The sequence below is a fragment of the Branchiostoma floridae genome, chromosome 3 (assembly GCF_000003815.2).
Source record: "Branchiostoma floridae strain S238N-H82 chromosome 3, Bfl_VNyyK, whole genome shotgun sequence".
NCBI lineage: Eukaryota > Metazoa > Chordata > Leptocardii > Amphioxiformes > Branchiostomatidae > Branchiostoma > Branchiostoma floridae.
The window spans coordinates 5,903,138-5,926,750 of NC_049981.1; the positions used below are offsets into that span (position 1 = coordinate 5,903,138).

General features: G+C 41.8%; 1 protein-coding gene across 1 annotated transcript in view; it reads left to right on the top strand.

Moving 5' to 3' along the window:
* Positions 1 to 554: 554 nt before the first annotated feature.
* LOC118411162 overlaps positions 555 to 23,613 on the top strand; it is a 40,775-nt gene continuing 17,716 nt past the window's right edge. The window contains exons 1-23 of the mRNA XM_035813215.1: positions 555 to 721; positions 3,491 to 3,629; positions 4,045 to 4,223; positions 6,125 to 6,259; positions 6,679 to 6,840; positions 8,311 to 8,442; positions 8,753 to 8,875; positions 9,272 to 9,775; positions 10,280 to 10,405; positions 10,882 to 11,007; positions 11,407 to 11,538; positions 13,055 to 13,228; positions 13,598 to 13,762; positions 15,850 to 15,975; positions 16,301 to 16,516; positions 17,046 to 17,244; positions 18,331 to 18,467; positions 19,062 to 19,211; positions 19,890 to 19,976; positions 20,450 to 20,591; positions 20,921 to 21,026; positions 22,257 to 22,368; positions 22,704 to 22,847. Of these exons, the coding sequence (XP_035669108.1) occupies positions 616 to 721; positions 3,491 to 3,629; positions 4,045 to 4,223; positions 6,125 to 6,259; positions 6,679 to 6,840; positions 8,311 to 8,442; positions 8,753 to 8,875; positions 9,272 to 9,775; positions 10,280 to 10,405; positions 10,882 to 11,007; positions 11,407 to 11,538; positions 13,055 to 13,228; positions 13,598 to 13,762; positions 15,850 to 15,975; positions 16,301 to 16,516; positions 17,046 to 17,244; positions 18,331 to 18,467; positions 19,062 to 19,211; positions 19,890 to 19,976; positions 20,450 to 20,591; positions 20,921 to 21,026; positions 22,257 to 22,368; positions 22,704 to 22,847 (3,622 nt within the window). The 5' untranslated portion in view covers positions 555 to 615. The remainder of the gene's footprint in view (positions 722 to 3,490; positions 3,630 to 4,044; positions 4,224 to 6,124; positions 6,260 to 6,678; positions 6,841 to 8,310; positions 8,443 to 8,752; positions 8,876 to 9,271; positions 9,776 to 10,279; positions 10,406 to 10,881; positions 11,008 to 11,406; positions 11,539 to 13,054; positions 13,229 to 13,597; positions 13,763 to 15,849; positions 15,976 to 16,300; positions 16,517 to 17,045; positions 17,245 to 18,330; positions 18,468 to 19,061; positions 19,212 to 19,889; positions 19,977 to 20,449; positions 20,592 to 20,920; positions 21,027 to 22,256; positions 22,369 to 22,703; positions 22,848 to 23,613) is intronic.

Sequence of the window (23,613 nt, forward strand, 5' to 3'; positions counted from 1 at the left end):
TGACGCAGTGAACGAACCCCGCAGTGACGCAAACATGACGCAGGAGCAGTGCAACTTAATCGATAACACATAATGTACACTGCAGATGTACCCTGCTCTGACGTTACTCTGCATGGTAAATGTTGCAAGACAATTGAAACATTATGACACCTACTCAGCATTACATCATAGAAACGCTTTTACGTCTTATTTGTGCCGTCATATTACGTTTTGATAGGATCACATTTTATAAAACATTTGAATATTATGTATACATCATTCTAAATCTTGTAAAATTGGAGGGTATACACTCTGAAACCTCATGTATTTGTTGCTTTATTCATTCACAAAGCTTATTGTTTTTGTCAAGTTACATCCATTTATTTTTCCGTTGTACAAGTTTATATAAGTGTCACAGACTGAGCTCACCGCCACTTCGTCTCTGTCCTTTTATTTGTATCTTCTCATTCCTTACACCGGTTGCTATGATATAATCTACCGGAAAGACCAGTCCTTGTCTCTTTACAATCACAATATCCCTGCGGCGCTAGTGTTAGCGGGTGAGGTCTCCCTAATGCAGGCTTATACCTGCTGTATACGCATGATTACACCCATCCATAGTCCACTCCGACAAACATGTCGGCTGTGAAGACGAGTCTTCTCGTCTGGATTACAGTTTGGTGTCTTGTGAGCTGCGTTTACGGTCGACACGAACCACATTCGGGATTCAGATTATCTGGTGGTAAGTGGAAAGTTCTTTTTGCTTGTAAAAATTGCACGGGAAACGTGTTTATTACTTGCTTTCTGGTCGCATATTGTACATGTCGTGGCATGTAGGGCAACAAGCTTTCCTAGGCTGTTATCTTTAATCGGACATATTTTATATGTAAAAAGGATCCCTCAAGGAATTATGAATTTCTATCATAAAGGGACCCATTCCCCTTGCAATGGACAATCATTGACAAATCATACTTGGTAATCGACGAAATACGGGCTCATAAAAGTCTCATAGAATTACAGATAACTTCAGAAATAGCCAAGATATTTGACAGCCGCGATAAATTCCGCTGGTCGGAATTTTTTTTTTTTTAAATTAGACTTTTGGACACTCGAGATAGTATGCTGCTGTGTGGGGTGAGTTCTTATGACCTGGAATGCTCACGGGTGAGATTATGACACCCTGAACTTGCCTATTTGTACGTTATGGCCAATGCAGATTTCTATTGGTGTTCACTGCTCTCCAACAGGCCTTCTTACGGGGTACGGGGATCGTAGAATTCTGAAACAAAACAAAAAAATTGGCCAGAGGAGTACTAGTCGGTCCACGCTTAGGACATATTATCCCTACGGGTTTCGCGGCCGGTAGCAACTCCTCTGTTAGCAAAACTCCCCTGGCAAATTATGTTTCCTATAATAGCTACTGTTGTCAGTCTGGAAAAGACTATATTTTACGTGTGTTGTGGTGGGTAGTTGCTTTGATCACAAAGCCAAGATGTAAATGCAGAAACTTTCGCGGTGGTTTAATGTTCGCGGTTTTTGCGGTGGCTGCTTCATCGCGAATTTAAAAATACCTATAAAGGTCTGCAGTGCATAGTGCTAACGCAAACTTAAAACCAGAGAGAAAAGTCCCTTTTCACGGTTCCGCGAAATTAAATCCCCGCGAACTTAAATGCATTTACAGTATTCTGACTCCCGCGCGGTGCTCTGATGTTAGGGTTTCAAACACTAAGCCCAAAAAAATCACCGGGTGTTACCATATTGGCATTGGCTGGCACAGGATATATGCTAGTGTGAGAGACATGTATTACGTGGGTGGAGCTCTATTTAGCGTCCTAATTATCTTTAAAATGTATAATAATTCGCGCTGGTAGAATGTTGGGTGACCTTTAAGAAGTTACAATCTTTATAATCTGTTGTATATACAAAACACAGGTCATAATATCAGGTTACCTAAACTATATACACAAAATCTCTCAAGCACAACATGTATGAATGAACAAGTTTTAGCAAGACTAAATCACAACATATAATAATAAAAGAAAAATGCTGTTGCTTATGGAAACAGTTACAATCAAGAATTTGTAATAACATGCCATGGAATTGATCATGGAATTTTTCGTATGTAGAAGTTACAGTTTACTTTATTCACATATACCTAATGTTGCAAGATGTTGTTATCTGTCTATCTATTTATCTATCAATCAATCAATTTATCTATATCTATCTATATATCTATGTAATTCTCTCCAGCTCTGTGTGTGTGTGATTGCGTGGTGAGAGAGAGAGAGAATTACACCTATTTTAAACATAAAGACGACGACATATTGTTTTTCTTTGCCTTATGACACCAACACAACGAGTGCAACACCTGCTCAAAGCTCATAAGATACCGTTGCAAGGCAACACATAAACAACGGATGGCCTCAATACACCGGAACAAAGAACGTTGACGAAAATTTACATACCATGTCATTTTAATGGGATTAATTACACTGCATAATTACGGTGGGCCGAGCCGACGCCTCGGGACATACATAAACGTGTCGGCGAGGTGAATCAAAAGCTAATACAATTATGAATTTCAGACATATAAAAAAAAAAAAATTAAACATACAGTTCTGTCATCAAAGTGGAATATGGCTCAGTCCCAACAAGTATGTAAGAGACAACTTTTGCAAATTCATTCCCGAGGGCTAGTTGCAAGTGGAAAAAAAAAGATGGTAAACGCCATAGTTACCGACTCATCTAACGCTGACTCTAGAATATAAATACTTTAATCTTTATCCCTGATGAATAGACAAAAGTTGTGCCAATCGGCCTCAGACTTATGGTAAGTCGTAGGGCGCTGCCTGTATTGTACTATCGACTAGTACTAGTGGATATCAACTCTCTATGGCCATAGACATAGACGTCTAGCTCCTGGGAGACTATTCAGCCTATTTTACCACATTTTCATTATTTGAAACGTCAAATCAAAAGACTAGAAAAATCTCATATCCATGCAGTAAATATAAAACACGGTATATGTATACGTGTTTCGTACCACCCGGTGTACCTTTGAAATCACAGGTAGGATCCCCTGAAGGCAGATGGGTGACCTTATTATTAATTACCCCCGGGAGCGTTTGGGGTTCGAGCGATGTGGAATACACCGTGATGTATTTTTTCATACACACCCGAGAAAACAAAGTTTGATGCAAAATGCGGCAGAAGTTGAGAAATTGAATGTCATGGAACGAAAAATTTGCAACAACAGCAATTGCAACGACACACTAGCTTTTAATTTATTATACCTTATACAAATGCGTGGGGAGTTCGCTTTTTGGTAATATGTAGCATCTACTCATAGGTTTTGAAGGATGCAGCAGTGAATGCTTTACGAGTTTTTTTTTTTTTTTTTTTTTTACATTTTCCTAACAAGAGAGTAGTTAGTAATAGAAAGAGGGGCCGGTGATAGGTAGTCATGAATACCATAAATGAAACGATAACGGCAAAACCTTTTTTTTTTCAGAATGTGACTCGGTAACCTACGAGCTATGCCAAGAAGTGCTGTCCAACGGCACGGATATGTGGGGCATGCTGGATAACTTCAGTAATGACACGACTGATGGGAACCAGACCTTTGAAGACATGATGGGAGTAATAGAAAGGTGAGAAGATTTCGCTCACAATTGAAAAAAAGCCTCAGACATGTCCTGCAGTTATATAATAAAACACTAGAGTGCGCTCCAATACGCTTTTATAAGGAACAAATTTCCAATCCGTTTTGGCACATGGTCTTGTAGATACTTGACGTCAAAATAGGAATTGGTCAAAATTAGTCAATACCGTCCCTCGCCAGTCTTGCATTTTGCCTTTTGTCTATCAAGGCCACATAGATGACCTTTATAGATTATTGTAGACATAATATGGTTCGTTCGTTATTATTCTTTGTTTTGTTTTGTTGATAAAATGCGCTTATTTTGCCACCCTTCCCCTCATTCTTAGAATACATTACTCCACATTTTCTTAATTGTTGTCATCTAGCAAATTATTCAAGTATCTTGTTAACCACCTCTATCTAAGCGGTTGCCATGACAACGTGTCCCTCATCATTTGTGCCGCCTGCCTGGACCGCCCGCCCTGCCAGAGCCTCTGTGATGACGTCATGGCCCAGTGTGACGACATCCTAGAGATATTTAACATCACCAGAGAGTGCGATACTCTACCTGATGAGTTCGAATTCATCGGCGGCTGCATCTCACGTATGTTACTCGTATGCTCAATCGTTGTTACTTTGCATTAAATGTACATATATTTGCTTGTTTGTATTTAAAAGCATATGACCTGAATGGCCTTATAGCAATATAGTGTCAAGCACGCAAGGTGGCGCTCTTAGGTGGCAGCCGCGGTTGTTGCACCCCAAAACAGTCCCTTTCGTACCATTAACTGCACCGATGTCCGGGAAAAGTGCAATATATGTGTTACTATAAGTGATCCAATTATCTGTGGATAGTTTAAGACAACTATCTAAGGTAGAGAGGAGAACCGTAAGAGTAAACGTGGCTGTTACCGAGACTGGCTGCAGTGTGTAGACCAATACGAACAATGGCGTCGTCAAGTTTCCGTCGGTATTCTGTGGATTGCATCCGGAATCTGAGTCGCGTGGTCCCCAGGATTGATCCGCTGAAATCTTGTATACGCCTTAGCGAAATCTTCAAGAGAAGCAGACCAAGGGGGACAAAAGATGGGGAACACATTTTACGTAAGATTTCCAAAGTCTTGCGCCATCGTCCCTCCCCATGCCAACAGTCGGATACAAGTACTTCCTTTATATGCAAATCACGCGCCATCGCTACCTGTCCAGCGTCAAAACAATTAGACACGACGATCCATCATTGGCTGCGGTAAGTGACGATAACCGTACTAATCCATTCCCTATGCCAAAAATCATGTTGACCAATCTAATGTCTCTAGTAAACGACTTATTAGATGAATTTCAGGCTGTCTTGTTGAGCAACAACATAGACATTGTGGTTGTATCCGAGTCGTGGTTTACCCTTTCCGCGCCCGACCAACTTCAGTCCATCGACGGCTACGCCACCTACTCGACCCTTCGGCACAAAAATATTGTGGCGTCACCCTCAAAAGCGTACACTGGACCCTCGGAATCTTTGATTAGATATGCCATTTTACCTAGCTTTGCCTGCAAGCAAAAATTGCACCTCAAAATGTACGAAATAGTGATTCAGAGAGTAAACACTTTCTGTCGAGTGTTGCCAGCCTTCCAGAATTTAGCGTAAACCGTTGCCAAACGTTCTCAATTTAGCGTAAAACTTTGCCGACCTTCGTAAATTTGACACAAAGCGTTGTGACCGTCCCGAATTTAGGGCATAGCGTTGTCAGGACCCCCCATGCAGACCCTCCTCTAAGTGTCGCACCACTCGTCGTGTAGCACTCTACTTCTAGGACATCATTCCCTCTAGCACCATCCCTGAAGTCACAGTCTCACACAATCTCGAATGTTTGTGGGTCAAAGTACGTCCATATCGCCTACCACGCCACATCTCAGCCATCGCCCTACGCTGCATCCTCCGCAGTCTCCGCATGGAGAAGACCTTGTCGAGCACCTCATCGCAACCTCGGACTATCTACGCACAACGCATCCGAATATTGGCCTGGTGTTCCTCGGCGATGTTAACAATTTAAACATCCGAGACATTTCGTGTATTTTGAAACAAACCTTGTCATAAACCTTGTTATGGCTGATACAAGACGGAGGTTGCCCAGGCCTTTTCCCGGGTGATTTGTGGTGAATGGCCTACTCCAGACGAAAAGGTTTGAACGATTGCACGCCGAGGCATGCCCTTACTCTTTGTCGAAGTGTATAGTGGGGTCTTTAACATGCGGTAGGTGTTGTTGCCCTAAAATATAGAACACAAAACCTCCTTTTAACGCCGTATCCGAGGAACGTTCCTGGCAGAAGTTAGCAGGTACTCATTTCTCCTGAGTGAAGTAATAAAAGTCGTGTGGAGTGCCTCTCCCATGGTTAGAATATCGATAATCGAAACCTGGAACTTTCGGGCCTGAGCCAACCTTTTACTTCTTACGGTATGTACGCTCAGGAAAACAAACATCTCTAAAATTCTGATACCTTCCCTTAAAGGTGGAGTGTGTCCAGAAGGAGAGGTAGAGTGCTGGAGCCCTTTGTGGAACGGGACGGAGGTGCAGTGTGTGAACGCCAGCCTAGCATGTGATGGAGACTGGGACTGTCCTTTCGGTGAAGACGAGGATCATTGTGGTAACCTTTCCTTTATTATGTTTCTAAAGGGAAAATACTACAGTCATTAGCATGAAAAGTCCGTCACTTCTGTTGGAGATAGGTCAGATAGGTTAAAGAAACGGAGATTGATTAGGTCAATCAATCTATTTCACTACCCCTTATTTGTCTGCACATGTACACACACACACACACAAACACACACACACACACAGAAACACACACAGAAACACACACACACACACACTCATATAGAGATAGATTGAAAGAGGTTTATATAGATAGATATAGTTACATATTCCAAAGCATGAGCATAGTGGGTGAATAGGAAAGGAATAAATAAGCTTAGTAATGTGAAAGCCATGAGTTCTTTATCAATTTTTTATGACAGAGCCAAATGGATTATGGACCTCAAACACTTGTGCTTATGTTATTTTCAGATGGTCGGTGTACCGCCTGGCAGTTCCAGTGTGACCTGGACTTTCGGGGCATGATGAACAGTGCCGGATCCGGAAACAGTTCGACCCCGGAGTGCGTTGACCCCTGGCAAGTCTGTGACGGTTTCCACGACTGTTCCTCGGGAGAGGACGAGATGGATTGTGGTATGATGATTATCCATAACGAGTCTCTCATTCTATTACAACACAATCGCTTAAACCGGACAAAAAGGGATATTTACTTCGGGACGTTTCGAGTGACATCGATCACTCGATCATTAGTCTTCTTCAGCATCACTAGAACTGGCAGAGCTAAATTGATACAAGTACAGCTAACTAGACAAACTGGTGGAACTATTATGCAGAAGTCACTTCATAAACCTATCCATAGTCTCATCGAATGGGTTTAACCCTATTCAGACCGGGGGGGGGGCTTTTGAGGCCCGCGGCAACTTCGATGTCCTATAACGCCAGAACGGCTTACGCTAGAGCCACCAAATTTGGTGAGTTTTCCTAAAATATTGTTGGCAAAAAAATTACGAAGTTTGAAAAATTTTCCATTTCTTCGTGTTGCCATGGCAACCGTTTGTTGACAGGCTGTTTTGCCAAAAATTACTATTTTTGGTTCTAACAATGTATTTTTCATATTTATTTGTTATATTACTGCTATTTTGTAGCATAAATAAAATCTTATATTATTTAGCATATCTTTCATAATTATATATGCATAAATTATGCTAATTTGATGACGTCATCAGCCCAAAATCCAAGATGGCGGACCGTATGGCAAGATCAAGAATAACAAGCTAATTATCCCTCAGAATTTGTAACTACCTGGTATTTTTTCATCAAAAACCATCTAAATGAATGAAATTAGTCTATTTCCATTGCCCTTTGTGATTATTTGTTGCAAAAAAAGGATTTTTAAAAATTCAAGGTGGTGGATATAATATGGCGGAGCCCAACTCGTATCTTAGATGTGCATGACGTCATTTTGTGACGTCATTTTGACGTTATCGATGTTGCTATTGGCAACACAAGTCGTAATAAACATTATTATTCTGTTATCTGCACTTGTTGTTACATTTTTTTAGCATAACTTGAAGTTTTCTGAGAAAAACCCTTTTTTCATGGGTCCGGCCAATATAATCAAATTGATGACGTCATAATTACGTCATCTTACGTCAACGTAACGTCAAACGTCAAATACTTGTCAGATATTATGTCGATATTATGTCCTGAAAATTTGGTGGCCTTACGGCACGTCGTTTTAGAGTTATAGGACTTAGAAATGGAGGGCCTCAAAAGCCCCCCCCCGGTCCAGGGATGACCAAAAAAGCCCGGTCTGAATAGGGTTAAACAGGCGAATTCGAGTTGGAATACTCTTTGCGGAAGCCCGACTCAGCGGGTTCGTGGTTTGATCTAAGCATGTGTGAGGTCAAGCATATGACTTGTAACAGTTCTTGACTAGACCATGCTTGATACGTTTTCTGTATGTTTAGGTACTAGGCTACTAGGTGGCCATAAAATTTGTTACACTTCGTAAGCGCAGTGCAAACCATGGACCGACTTATGCCATGAAACTATGAAAGATGACCACTTATTTTACCTTGTACTATTTCTTTCGCCACACAGGTGAACGCTGTTCCCCCGGAGAGATAGAATGTTGGAGCCCCGGCGGAAACGTGTCCTGTCTGTTCAACGAGTTCGTCTGTGACGGCATCAAGGATTGCTTCATGGGGGAGGACGAAGCTAACTGTACAAACGGTATGTTTCTGTATAACCATTCAGTTTTTGCGTAACATACCAGATTCATAGGCACGCTGTTGTATCCCTGACGTTCTTCTAACACAGAAATGCTTCTGGAATGGGGGGTATCCTTTGTAACCGCTTTGCGTGTATGAAAGCTTTGCTATGTTTGACAGTCTGCATTTTGGCTAAAGCTTTTTTTTTTCAAATATGAAAAAAGATAACCCCGGATCCTACATACCTTTCCCAGGTTTTCAGGACTGAAACAGGAAAGATAACTTATTTTTTTGCTAGGCATTTTTACATCATTATTTGTGTGTTTTTACAGGAAACTGCACTGAAGGAGAGATCGAATGTTGGAGCTGGGACGGAAACTCGACCTGCGTGAACGCCAGTCAGGCATGTGACGGCAACTGGGACTGTCCCTTCGGCGAAGACGAAGATTTTTGCGGTACAGTCAATATTTATATCGCATACATCACAGATATGTATAGAATCCTTTGGAGACCCCAAAACTTATGCGGGAGGGAGGGTAAAAAAATCAGCAAAAATGCTAAACCACAAGACTGCAAATTACGAATTGAAAGTTTTCTGGTCCTATGCTTTTGTTGTCAATAATATCGTACTTCACGTTCCCCCCAACTGCCTACCCCGTGCCCCTATGTCGAAATGTGACGTTAGCTTTACTCTTCTTTTTTCTCGATCAAAGACGGCCAGTGCTCGTCCTGGGGGTTCAAATGTTCCATATAAGATTAGCAGTCATACCACATACGGATACATGTACATATTCATATTATGTCAATAAACATCATACTGATTCCGTGAAATTATTTTCAATATTAATTAGGCACCCAGGTTTCTCCTACCGTTGAAATGGAAACAGCCACATATACTTCGGCTGTCTCTCCGGAACGATCGTCTGTCACTCCGGAACAAACGTCCTCTACTCCTGAGCAAACGTCGTCTTCTTCAGAGCAAACGTCTGCCACCCCGGAACAATCATCTGCTACTCCGGAGCAATCATCCACTACTCCGTACCAAACGTCTGCTACCCCGGAACAATCATATGCTACTCCGGAGCAATTATCTACTACTCCGTACCAAACGACTGCTACTCCGGAGGAAACGACGGGTACTCCCGGACCTTCGGGACAACCACCTGGTGGTCCAAAACCTTCGGGACAACCCCCTGTTAGTCCAAGACCTTCGGGACGCCCGCCGTTAGGAAATCGCTGCGGTCCGGGTGAGCTGCCCTGTCGAACCGTGGGGATGAACGTGACATGTGTTAACGCTAGTCTGGCATGTGACGGGTTTTGGGACTGTCCTCTTGGAGACGATGAAAAACGATGTGGTAAGTATTGTTCTAAACTTTACATAACTAACCCATTGAAGAAATTTAGACTGCGTCAGCCTTGTTGAAGGGATAAACCATTCTACTTCTTAGTCAGGAAGCTTTCCACACTTCACTCGGGTTCAAATGAGTATCAAGCTTTGGCTAGGGTCGTCCTTCCGATAGAACGTAAATGGAGGTCCCGTGTTTGGGGAGAGCCACACCCCATGCACGTTGAAGAAAATGCGATGGTGCGGTATGCGATGGTATAAATTCTGCTGTCTGGAGTTAGTGTTTCACTTCAAATGGAGGCCTAGCGTGCTTTCATACCGTATCAGCCATACGGTGATTTACATCATTTCCCCGAACGGGAGACTTGGCGCATCCCCGTCGCGTATTCGGCTGGAAGAAAGTGCATGCCTACCCGTTAGGGGCGGTATGATACACCTGTAATACAACGTATGACAATACTGACTTATTAATTACTCATTTTTGCATTTCAACTGTTTTTTTTTCTGATTCTAGGAAGACGCTGTGGCCCAGGTGAGATCGCCTGCCGGGATTGGTCGTGGAATTTGACCTGTGTCAACGCCAGTCTCGCTTGTGACGGGAACTGGGACTGCCCTTTTAGAGAAGATGAAGAAGGGTGTGGTAAGTATTCTTCTAAATTTTATATAAGTAATCCTTTGAGAATTCAGGAACTCCGTCAGCCTTGTTAACGCATCATCATACGCAGGGACATCCAACGGCATCCACCTGTCCGGATGTTCCCTGCTCTTTCCACCATCACTCTTAGTTCCTGTGGTCGTCGCCACAATACAGTTGTCAGCCAATCAGAGAATAGGCCTTTCAGTTTTCAAAAGGGATCTCACATATGTAAGGGTAAGGCCATTAATATTTGTAAGCAGGGCGGTGAAGAACTAAGGGTGACCGTCAAGACAGCAGGGTACGGTACATCCAGACACGAGGTTTCGCCGTTGTATGTCCCTGCGTACTAGGATGATGTGTTTACTGATGAACCATTTTACTTCTTACCCACAAAGCGTTTTTTTTATCAACATGGAGCGAGAAAATGGTACTTTTAAAGGAGTTGAACTCTAACTATTTTCCCGTAATTTCGTTTTAAGGAGATCGCTGTACCCTGGATGAGATCGCATGCTGGGATTGGTCGGGAAATATGACCTGTGTCAACAACAGTCTCGCTTGCGACGGGAATTGGGACTGTCCTTTTGGAGAGGATGAAGAACGATGCGGTAAGTACTTTTCTAAATCAGACGTAACCCTTCGAAGACAGTAGGTACTCTTTTAGACTTGTTCACAAGATGGACATTACTACTTTTTAGGCTTAGGTCCCATTTCGAAACGGGGCGGGGCCGGGATGTTTGCGGAAACGAAAAAATACGAGTGTTTACCAAGAAATATACACACATTATGCTCATGGCTGTTTTCCGTGTGTATTATTACCGTTTTTTTAATAGTTTTTTCTCGTCTCCGAATTTCGAACGCTACTCGGCCGGCCCCCGCGTTTGGAATTGGGACCCAAGTCATGAATCATTTGTTTACCTGCATTCTTGAGAAAGATAATATATATGTAAATTTAATTCAATATCTGAATACCCCGAATGATTTTTCGTGTGATGTCTATTCTTTAGGAGATCGCTGTAGCCCTGGTGATATCGCATGCCGGGATTGGTTTGGAAATGTGACATGTATCAGCAACAGTCTTGCTTGTGACGGAAATTGGGACTGTTCTTTCGGTGAAGACGAGATGAACTGTCACGGTGGTAAGAGCACCTGTCAAACAGTCCCCTTTTTACCGGTACATGACCGTCTTTTGTTTATTGTTGCACCGGTCAAGGTAAACCTTGGACAGAATAGAAAATGATACCGGCAGGCGTTTTTGGGCTTACTGGTCCAATAAATAACTATAGCAAAACAGGAGAGTTGATTGCCATTCTTACCAAGTTTATTATCATTCATAGTTCCTAGACGATTCTGTTGTGGCACCCACCCCTAGTGGTTTCCTTAGTGTGTCTTTGCCGTATAAGACTTTGCTTCAAATCAACAATGTTTGTATGAAGTATTTTGCTTGAAAATGATTTTTGCACGTTTAACCCTCAAACCACCGTAGCTTTTTTGTGACGTAGATTACCGTATGGGGTCAAAACTGACCCCAAAACATTTTGTACAAAAACAGTTTTTTGTGTGACTCTTTTTGTGATTTGTATATATATTTAGTTTCATTAATCTATGTGGAACAGTCTGACATGATTAGGTGAGAATATTTCTATCTCATTATCATAATTTATGCAAAAGATCATGAGGACCACATTTTGCACCAATGCTATTAAGACCGGGAAGGAGGTTTTTGATGCCAACTTCAATGCCGTATAGTCACTGAATGGCTCATGCTAGGGCCACCAAACTTGGTAACTTTTTAGAAAATGTTGAAGGCAAAAATTTTCAGTGAACAAAGTATGTTAATCATTTTTCATGTTGCCCTGGCAACGAAATTCTGACAGACATGTTTATTACTAATTATTATTATTATTAAGTTTTCTAATTTTGCATTATACATTTAAGTTTTAAGGTTTTCTTAGCAGATATCAGTTGTTTATCACATCTTATGAAATTCAACGTAAATTTCATAACTCAATATTCATAATTTATGCTAATTTAATGATGTCATCAGGCAAAATCCAAGATGGCGGCCGAGATTACCTAAATGACGTCATAATGTCGTCATATAACATGATATTGGCACAAAAGCTGTTACAACAATTTTGGCTCACATGTACATCATTCTCTGAAAATTTCGTGATCCTACGATAAGTAGTCCAGGTGTGGGTCGCAAAAGTTTGTTTAAAAAAATGCTGGGGTCAGTTTTGACCCCACTGGACCATACATAATTTTTCTAAGATAACTTAATCAATAATGAGCCAATCTCGTTAAAAACGTATAAGAAGTTATAGGACATATATACAAACAAACTCATGGGAGGAAATTTGTTTTCGTCGACAAATGCCTTGATGGCACACATCGATATACGCCTGGGGTCAGTTTTGACCCCATACGGTGGTTTGAGGGTTAAGGAATCGACAATAGACTTGATTGGAATTAGTCACTTAAGATTTATCTCTAGATCTGAAATCTTCCTCTCTACAGTTTTCTTCAGCAAAGCCATTTTATTGATAAGCATGTCAGAATAATGTGTACATTTTGAGAGCATTTCAGCATGATGAGTACATGTTGTCTATTGCTAAGCTATTTCAATCCTATATCTTAAATTTTATTCAAAAGGCAATGCAGGTTGTGAAGATTGGGAGTTTCGTTGTGGCCGAAATGTTCCGTCAATGATGAGAAACCGCAGTAGGAGTGACATGAGAAACATCTCTGAAAGTGTGTGCGTGCACAGCATGTACGTCTGCGACGGACATTGGGATTGTCCTATGGGGGACGACGAAGCGCGTTGCGGTAAGGCTTTTGTCCTTTGCTTAAATTACGGTGGTATCTCACCGCACCTGGGGCAACGGTGCGTCACTCAACGAATTTCAGAGATAAAGAACACATTGTTGTACTTTAAGTCATGTTACTTTGACGTATTCAACAAAATCTAAATTATAAAACAATCAGCGAAAACATCACAACAATGGTTTCATCCAGTTATAGACTAAGATTGAATGTAAGTATTGTGTACCTGTGTGCCTTATCTTTATAATTGTATACAAAGGGTTGATCCCAGTAAGTTGCAAAATGAGAACACAACAGATATATAAAGTTCTACCGTAACGTAAAACGTTACTAGGGTTTGCTGAATCTGCAGACTGCTTTCTTATTTTACAGGTTGCGAGGTATGGGAGTTCAGATGTGGAAGAAACATGTCTTCTTCCATGAGAAACCAGACTGGTGGTGGGATTAGGAACAGCTCTGCCCCAGTGTGTGTACAGTACATGCACGTCTGCGATGGGCACAGGGACTGCCCTATGGGAGAGGACGAGGAATATTGTGGTAAAACTTTCGTTATTATATACAAGAATAGGTTGTTGACTTGGGGCATATAAAATGGCCTTAAGGTTGTCAAACTAAATGTAATCTATGTTGTAAGAAGTATGAGTATACATAGGAACGGTTGTCCTGTGTTCATGCATATTTGGAAAGAAGCATTTTTAAGCATTTTTTTTTCATTAAGCAGTGCTAGTCTGGCGTCGTGTGTGGCGTATATAACTGGTCGAATGTTGGGAACTTCGTTCGCAAGCTCACATCTGTAGTACAGGGAACCCCTTTGTTCTTTACCTGCCATGCCAACCAGTATTGCAAATTGGGAAATACATTTTACATGACTATCCCTGACGGTAGAGTGACGCCCACCGAGCCTCTTCGGCTAATCTGTGTATAGCAAACAAAAAAACTGGAATCTAATGTGCCAGTGCCAATATGTACGTTTTAGTATTTGCCACTAAGAACCGTATTTCTTATTGCTTGTCTTGATTCTATATGATGTAACCTAGTAAGCTAGTAGCCCCTACCAGACTCCATAGTCCACTGGAAAAACCATAGATATATGGAACAAATAGAGGAGTCAGGAGTCAGAGAAGTACAGCCGGTATATAAAGAATACAATACGGTGTATACGAGGGGGATACGGAATACACCGTGTTGTATTTTATTTATGTCATAACCACCTGAGAAAACCCCTGTTTCGATGCGAAATGCGCCAGAAGTTGACCTAATTCGGTGCCCTCGAACAAAAAGTGTTGCAACAGTAATGTCCGAATCAGGAATTCAAACTTTCAATGGCGCCGCACTCGGCCCGCTGTTCCCTAAGGTCCCCATTCCACTTGACGGCGCTTTGACGGCGCTCTCACGGCGATGGCAAATTTGCCCCATCGCCGTGAAAGCGCCGCGATGGCAGAAAAAGCTGCTCTAGTGGAATCTTTACTGCGACGCCAGCGCGCTCTCAGCGCGACGGACAACTTAAAAGTCAGCAACTTTTATGGGCTGCCAAAGACTTAAAAGATTACTCAACGAATTTCATAGATAAAGAACGAAATTTCTTACGTTTTGTGTATTTTATTGTCTACTAACTCATACCTTTACGTCTTATGCAGTTTTAAATTATAAAATGAAGGCTGTTAACAAATCCCATTTTGCTCACTGTACAGGGCTCAGCGTGAGTCTAAGATAACCCATACGTTTGATTTGCTGGCTTTAAAAAAATTAAATTTGCCATGTAACTTATTCAAAATGAATATCATTATCATGCCACGTTATTATGGTAAATTATAAGATAGTGAAACGATTTGATGTATTGAAAATAAGTCTTCCATAATCTCAATCTACAGGTTAAGAACATGAAAACTAAAATGTTATTATGTTGACATTTAAAAAATAAGTCAAGACATAATAATAGTGTTCTTGATTATTCCATCTCAGTTTATTCATTGTACATCATTTGTCCTTTTTTAAAACATTTCTCCTATTTCTTTTTCGCCAATTTATGTTATATCTAATCTGGAGAAATCATGTGATACAAAACGCTGAATAAAAGCATTGTATGATTGTGTAGTTATCCAATTTGTATTACCCATGATTTTAATTAGGAAGTGATTCATGACACAAAAGTAAGATTTGACAAAGAAATTCATCAAAATATACTTCTTCAAGAATAAAGATTGTATGAACTATAGTTGAGAACGCAGCGAGAGCGCGGTGAGATCGCCGTCCTATCATTTACCATTGTTCAGCCCTATTGGCGCTCTCCGCGCTCTCTCTGCGCTCTCATGGCGTTCTCGTGGCGATCATTGTTGCATCGCCATCCTCGGCGCTCTCATGGCGATGGTATGGCAGGGCTCCATACCATCGCCGTGGTGACGGCGCTCTCGCGGCGATGGCACTCCCACCGCGCTCTCACGGCGCTCTCACGGCGCTCCCACGGCGACCTTGGCGATTTCACCGCGCTCTCACCGCGATGGTCAAATTTGCCATCGCCGTGAGAGCGCCGCGAGAGCGCCGTCCCAGTGGAATGGGGGTATAACCGGTTGTACTCCTCTTCTCAGATATTTTCTATCACTCACATTTATCGATGTCCTGCACAGGTCCGCTATGTGGAGAGTTTGAAGTAAGGTGTCGTGGTCGTGGGATGAACTCAGCATGTGTGAACGCTAGTCTGGTCTGTGACGGCATCAAGGACTGTCCCCTAGGAGACGACGAGGAATTCTGTGGTAAGATTATAACTTTTATAATCTTATAAAAATTATATATTCAATAGTGAACACAGTCCATCCTTTCGTCCATCCATTCATTCATTAACTGAAATAAATCTTCATGGAATCGTAGTTGTGATGGAATAAACCTGTAACCCAAACATTTTGGAATGCATTTCAAAGTGTCAAAAAAAACAAAAACAGTCGTGGGTATGTAGTTTGAAGGAGACAGTCATTGCTCAATTGTCTAACACACACGTGTGATCCAAAGTGAATGCCAGTTTGAGCAAAAACTCTTTCAAATGAATTTTTTTAGATAATATTTATATGATTATATTAACAGGACGCAGTCGTTGCTTACGAATGAGGGAAACCGCCATGAGAAACATGTCTATGGGGATGTTCGGCATCTTTGTACCTGCGTGTGACGAGTTCGGAGAGTTTGAGTCGACGCAGTGTGACGGCAACACAGGGGAGTGCTGGTGCGTGAACGGGGCCGGTAGGGAGATACCTGGCACTAGGACCTGGCCCGGGGAGCCACCGCGGAACTGTTCCATAGGTTTGTACTGTTTGTTAATTCCGTTTGATGTACAGTCCGAATTTTCAAAGACCAATAAAAGCCAAATATATTTTTGAGCCGTTCTTCATTGGTTCTTATTCATATATCGATGAGAAAACTTATAAAGTGTATCACTAAAAATGTGTCAAATCGCCCATATTGCTCGTAGCGGTGATCGGTTGTAAAGTTTCACTGCATTAAACCAAAAAAAAAAACCCTTTGTGTCAAATGTACCCATAAAAGTGTGTTGACAACTGCTCTGATTTCCATGTACAAACAAAAAGCTTATACCAACGGTTATTAAAAGGGGGTTGCAGTCCATAGCATTGAAATGGTTATCGTTAAAAAAAACTCAGTCCTTGGTTTGAATTCATCGTTATCAAAAGAACATTACAGATACGCTTCAGTCTAATTCAATGAATAGTTGAATATTGTTTACCTGGATGTCTAACTTTCATAAACGTACTATATAAATAGTTTTTGATTATAGACAACCGGATGGACATTCCCTTTTCCCTCTTAATTTCAGGATGTGAGCCTTTGGAATATGGCACCTGCTCTGCCATGGGTTACCAGACCAGATTCCCCAACCCCTATCTTGACTATGAAAGCCAGGGCGAGGCTTATGAGGAGTTCCAGAAGTACCTGCAGCTCTCTTCCTGTCACCCATACCTGACGGACTACCTGTGCGAGTTCTTCTTCCCAAGATGCACACCTAAAGGAGCAAGGTGAGAAGATTTTTTTTTACAAGTAGGTAGGTAGCGTGCGTAGTCAAGTGGTTAGCAGCCGTGAGTCCGATTCACCCGACACATACGCTACCGGCTTTGAGTTAAGGCGGGGTCACACATGCGTGTATATTCAAGTCCGTTTGAGGTGTGTATGAAGCTCTTAGTGTCTAGCAGGCTCCACATGTCGCGGGGAAATTTATACAAATTGGACAAATATAGATATGCCAGATGAGTTAGCTGACCAAAAAGTATAGTTAGCGACCCAGCTAACTCGTCTGACATGTTACCTGTTTACGTTTGTCCAATTTCTATTATTTTTCCACGACCTGTACATGTGGGGCCTGGTGGAGGTAAATACTCCCATGCGCGCCCCATACGGACTTAAATATATACGCAGGTGTGACCCCACCTTCACAGTCCTTAGGACAGGACTTTTAGCCGTGCTCCACAGTTTATTGTGCTTACCGGAAAGAGCTTGCTAAGGGGAATTACCCGGTACAATGAACCTGTATATACTGTACATAGCGTCTGTCCTCTCTGTCGAAACCAGCGAAAATCTAGCTTGTTAGTAAGATAAAACCAGATCAAGATCACTTTCCTAACAGCCTGGCGGAAAGAGTCGCTTCTGTCGATAATTATAAGTCGATGCAATGCTTTTCTTCAATAGTGAAATCATTTGTATTTGACATTAACCATGGTTTCGGAAAGTTTATCTTAACAAACATTTCAACGTTGTTTGTTGAGTTTATGACGATAAGATAATTTACGTACGATCATTACATGATCACCGGTTTCCTAGTTAGGTGTGCTTGTATTGAATTGTTTTTCCAGTTCATTCTAGTGACGCTGAAAAGAGTGATGGATGTCACTCAAAATTCCTGAAAAAAATTCATTATCAATTTGTAAAATTGAATTGTATTTGAATATTTTTAATAAACATGTGATAAATACTAGAACATAAATTTTGTGAAACATTGCACTTGCCCTCAATTTGACTTTTAAAATCTTCCTAGCGCCGTCATCGAGTGTCCTCCGCCAGATCTATTTCAAATGTACCATATAATAAACCCTGATTTTTGTTCGTAGACCTATCTGTCGCTCCTACTGCTATGAGATGTCGGAGGCGTGCTGGAACGACGCGGTGGCAGTCGGGATCCAGTGGGACACACGGGGCTGTGATATGCTGGAACTACCCGAGGAAAACTGCATCAGGTCTCCTTTTGGTGAGTGAGATGACATGGATTTGGTTTTGAAATCTATGGAATGAGAGTAGGGGACGCTGGATGTAGAATTATCAAAAGAAATAGGGAAGGAAGAGAGAGTTAGCAAGAGAGGGAGGTTAAGGAAGGGAGGGAGAAAATTTAAGAGTAAAGGACGGGAGGTTTGAAGGGAGAAAGAAAGACATAATGAAGGATAGAGAGGAATAGAGAAAGTAATTTATGATAGTGATACATCTTCTACACACTGTCAGTCATTTGCCCGACAATAGATCCTCGTTCTACCTCCTAGAAATTGGACGTTGGTATACAGTTCAGTTGGTTTTTACCTTATTAAATCGCAGTGCTTTCTGGAATCATTCTATTTCTTTGTCTTGTCATTGCCTTTAAACGTAATAAGAGTGCGCATGCATCATGGTGTGTTGCCATCTTTAGCTGACGTAAGATACTGCAACCGGCGGAGCTGGGATAAGACCCAATCGAAGTCACCTAGTGCATTTACACTAATTCTTATTATTCTCGAATTTAGACTTAAAGCTATATCTAGGATGATGTCTTTGCTGTATTAATAACCGGTGATTGAATTTCTGATTTTTCCAGCTAACGTGAAGCAGTGTAACCCAAGGCAGACGACCTGTCAGAGAAACTGGAACGAGACCCACGCGGTGTCGGCCCCGGTGTGCCTGGAGCCCGCCCAGATGTGTGACGGCAGGCGAGACTGTCCGCTTGGGGAGGACGAGCAGTTTTGCTGTGAGTGTTTTTTGACATGTGTATAACCTCATAGTTAGGCCACACTAAAACGAAAGGTGGTGTCTGCGTGGCGCAACGGCTGGAGCGTTTGAATCAGAATCAGTAGGTCCTGAGTTCGATACTCGCCATGCCCATGTCCCCAACGAGCCTCAAGGCTTATCTGTGTAAAGAAGCTCAAAACACCTACGGATTTGGTGCGCCGGTGTGTCAACCCCTGAACACTTGCCACTAAGACCCGCGATTTTTGTAAATATGTCTTTAATTTTAATTCTGTGGATGACATCTTTGAGCGCATTGATTTCTCTGCTGTTTTTGACTGTTTAAAAAAATGTTATTCAATAGCATCCTTGGTTAATCAGAACTCTATGCTGGACACTCTCCATGGTACCGAGCCAAAGCGTCCTTGTTCCCTCTTTACTCAAGAAACATCATTGAAATGGTAACTATTCTATTACGGTCTTATTGGGGGTGAACATAGGACAAGCCTTTGAAAGAATTGACTTAAAGGTTAATACTGTAATTTAGAAACTTTTTTTTGCTTGACCCCCCCCCCCCTTCTTTCGCCCGGAAGCATTAGTTTAGGGCCATCTACAAATCAGTGAAATGTGATGATCTTTACTGTGTGTTGACACTTAGATGCTTGACATTTTACTTTAACATCTACACCATTTATTACAGATTGTGAACCCCAAGACCTGGATTCTTCCTTGGCGCGTCCAGAGAACGCAGAGATTCTCGAGTCGTCCCTGGAGCCTACCTGTGACGGTATGTTTTATTCCATTCTATCGTTTTAGCTGTAGAAAGTTAAACTATGCCCAGTTTCTTAACCCTTACATTTCGTAAGGCTTACGTCACAAACTACACGAAACGTGGCCATTATTAAAGTATACATTTTTTTTGTATACATTTCTATTTTTCGTTTCAACAAAGATACCGGTCGGGCCTCGGTTTGGAAATGTGACGTTAGCCTCATGTTGACATACCCTTTTGACCTTTTCTCATGAACTTTGACATAGTCTTTGGCCTTTCACCTCTGCAGGTTATAAGCCAATCAACCTGCCCCTGTACATCATTGACATGGTCATTAACTCTGACCATTTACCTTTGATTGCCAGGACCCTTAATCTTGATCTGGCCTCTAACCTTTAACCTGCAGCATCTCAGCCCATCATCCTGCCCATGTGTGTAATTAGCATGACGTTGACCCATGACCTGACCTCTAACCTTTACCCCTGCAGGTTGCCAGCCCATCACCCTGCCCCTGTGCTTGGACATGCCGTGGAAGGCGACCCGGTTTCCCAACATGCTGGGCCATCCGGGTCAGCTGACCATCCAGGCAGACAGGGATACCGGGATGTTGTTGAGCGTGCTAGCCAATAGGTAAGGCAGGTTAATTGGTTAGTCGGCCGATTGCATTTTGGCGGGCGGTTTGATTTGTTCGTTGGTTGTTAAACGATTGTTCGTCAATTGGTTTTCGTTGTGAATACGCGCCATCATCATGTTCAGTATGCTACCAAACAGGTTAGTCAAGCAGTGATACTGCGTTGATATTTTTAGATCGTCGGGATTTTATTACTCTAAATGTTTATAGACTTTATTGGCATAACTAAAGCTTTAAGACTCATTATTAGCTTACTGTAAGACTACGAAGACAGTCTTGTAAGAAGGTACGGAAGGTAAACATTCAATGGATCTATTTCCCCATTCAGTAACTGCCATGAACACATCCACTTTGCCGTTTGTGCGGCTGTGACGCCGAAATGCGAGGCCGATGGCAGACTGGCTCCGTGTAGGAAGTTCTGCAAAGAGATTCAGGTTAGTTCGTAGAAATTTCCGAATACACCCTGAATATGCGTTGTGTCATTATACCCGCCTCACATTAGGCGCGATTCGATCGGAAGACTAGTTTACGAGCTCTAAATGACATTTTCGTGAGTAAGACGTCCGGTGTTCTCACGATCATCTTGCGATTTTTAGGGATCGCCGGCAATTTTCAGCAGTCTTACGACGGTCGCGGTGCAGCGAAACATGTTCTTAATACCCGCCTCACATTATATACGATCTTCGGACGTACTTCGCGATCGCAGGAAGGTCGGCTGATTTTAAGATCTTAAGATGGTCTTGCGTATTTTTCGCCCAAAACCTGTTCCCCTCACATATAAGCGAGCCTCGTGCGATCGGCGGTGAATAAATCTATGATAATGAACCTCCCATGACCTCTTGCACGCGGACAAGGGAATACAAAACGTTCCTCAAGAAAGGCAAGAGATCAATAAATGTTGCTTATTTTGTTGTCGGAATCTTTTTAACCAATGAATGGAATGCGCGGGCATAATAGAAATGACACAAGAAAGGAAAGTGTGTCACAAAGCCAGCCTACATACTGCAACAGGGGCCACAATGTTAGAATTACCCTCACATTCCCAGAAATTCAATATTTGTAAACAATCGGAAGTCGGGTGAACGTCGCCCGAATGTCGCCCGACTAACGGGCGTTCGCCATCCGATTTGCGTTCGATGATTAATAACTATGTCTGTGCTCGCCTATCGGTCTTCAATCGTTGGATTGACGCAAGACTATTGACCGATACCCTTGCGAGGTACGCACGATTTGCACGCACGATCTGCGACTCGGTAACGAGCTCTGCGATCTCGGAGATCTCCTGCGACTTGTCGCTTATGTTAAGAACATGTTTCGCTGCACCGCGACCGTCGTAAGACTGCTGAAAATTGCCGGCGATCCCTAAAAATCGCAAGATGATCGTGAGAACACCGGACGTCTTACTCACGAAAATGTCATTTAGAGCTCGTAAACTAGTCTTCCGATCGAATCGCGCCTAATGTGAGGCGGGTATAACATAAGCGACAAGTCGCAGGAGATCTCCGAGATCGCAGAGATTTCATTTGATTATCAGAACAAGAGATGCAATTCACCTGTTGACGCCTTTCAAATTTTATACAAAATGCTCTTCGTAGACTTACATATTAAACACTTTTGATAATTTAGAGAATGAAATCAACGAGTCACATACTTTGTATCCTTAGGCTAGTTGCGAGCACATCCTGACCAGTCTGGACGCTCTTTGGCCGTTCGACTGTGATGGAATGCCCCTGCCCGAGGAGGATGTCCCCTGCATCACTCCGGATAAGCTCGTCGGTAAGCCAGAGCAAAACTACGGACAATGGATGCGCTGATCTAACACAATGTCAGAACTAAGTTGCATATAGCGTGCCAGGCAGTACAATAGGATTTAAATGGTTTGCTTTAAAACTATTTAATAATCTGCGAAAGTGTACACAGCTCTCATTGACTAGACTGTTGATCTTCATGCAAGTGAGTTCATGCAATTGTCATCGTTTCTTAGCCACTAGAGATACATGTAAGTGTACATGTTCAATACAGGTATATCTCTATGCTGCATAGTTTACACATTGAATCACACAGGGACCATTGTGCTTGTATCTAAATCATTGATCTATATATATATGCAGATGTCGACGAGTGTGCAACTGAGCAGTACATGTGTGACCAAAACGCCCGCTGCAGAAACCTGTTCGGCTCCTACACATGTGACTGTAAACATGGTTACCGGAGCACTGCTGTCAACGGGACTGGGTTTCCTGGCGAGTGTGAAGGTAAAACATATACAACTTTTAATTTTCGCAAAGTTTACATCTTATTTTTTTATTGAAGACAAGGTTTAACGTAATTAACGCTTAGGTATCAAACACAGAAGGAGAAAACTTACTTAACCCTCATCCGACCGTTACATTTTTACGACGAATCTGACCGTATGGGGTCATTTTTGACCCCATTTTGTTTTGCTCATGGACATATTTCTGCTGGCTTATTTTGTTATTTCTATGTATTTACTGTTTCACTAACCTATGAAAAATATTTTGACAAGTTTTGGTGTCAGTAGTTATTACTCATTATCATAATTTATGCAGAAAATGAGGAAAAACCACATTTGCTCTGAAAATCTACCATACTCAACTTACTTAAACAATGTTTTGTCTTATCAATTTCTAAACAATAATTGTGATGATGCAATAATACTGATAGCTTAATAATGTTATTTAACAAGAAAAAAATACAATATTTGTGAAAAGTAACGGATTTATTACTTAATTATGCACCATATTCCGCCATCTAAAAACATACATACAATAACTCTTGTCTATTTTCCCGCAAAGATCTTTCTTGTAGGTTCTTTCTGCACATTCTGTTCATATATTGTTTTTTAATTAATTAGAAACATAAACACTTTAACTAGCATAGGTAATTAGTGCGTAGTATCATAATTTATGCAGAATGTCGAAAAACTGCGTTTTACAATAAAATACTAAGTTTCTTTCCCCACATTCGGAGTTTACTCATCTAAGCAACTATAACTTGTTG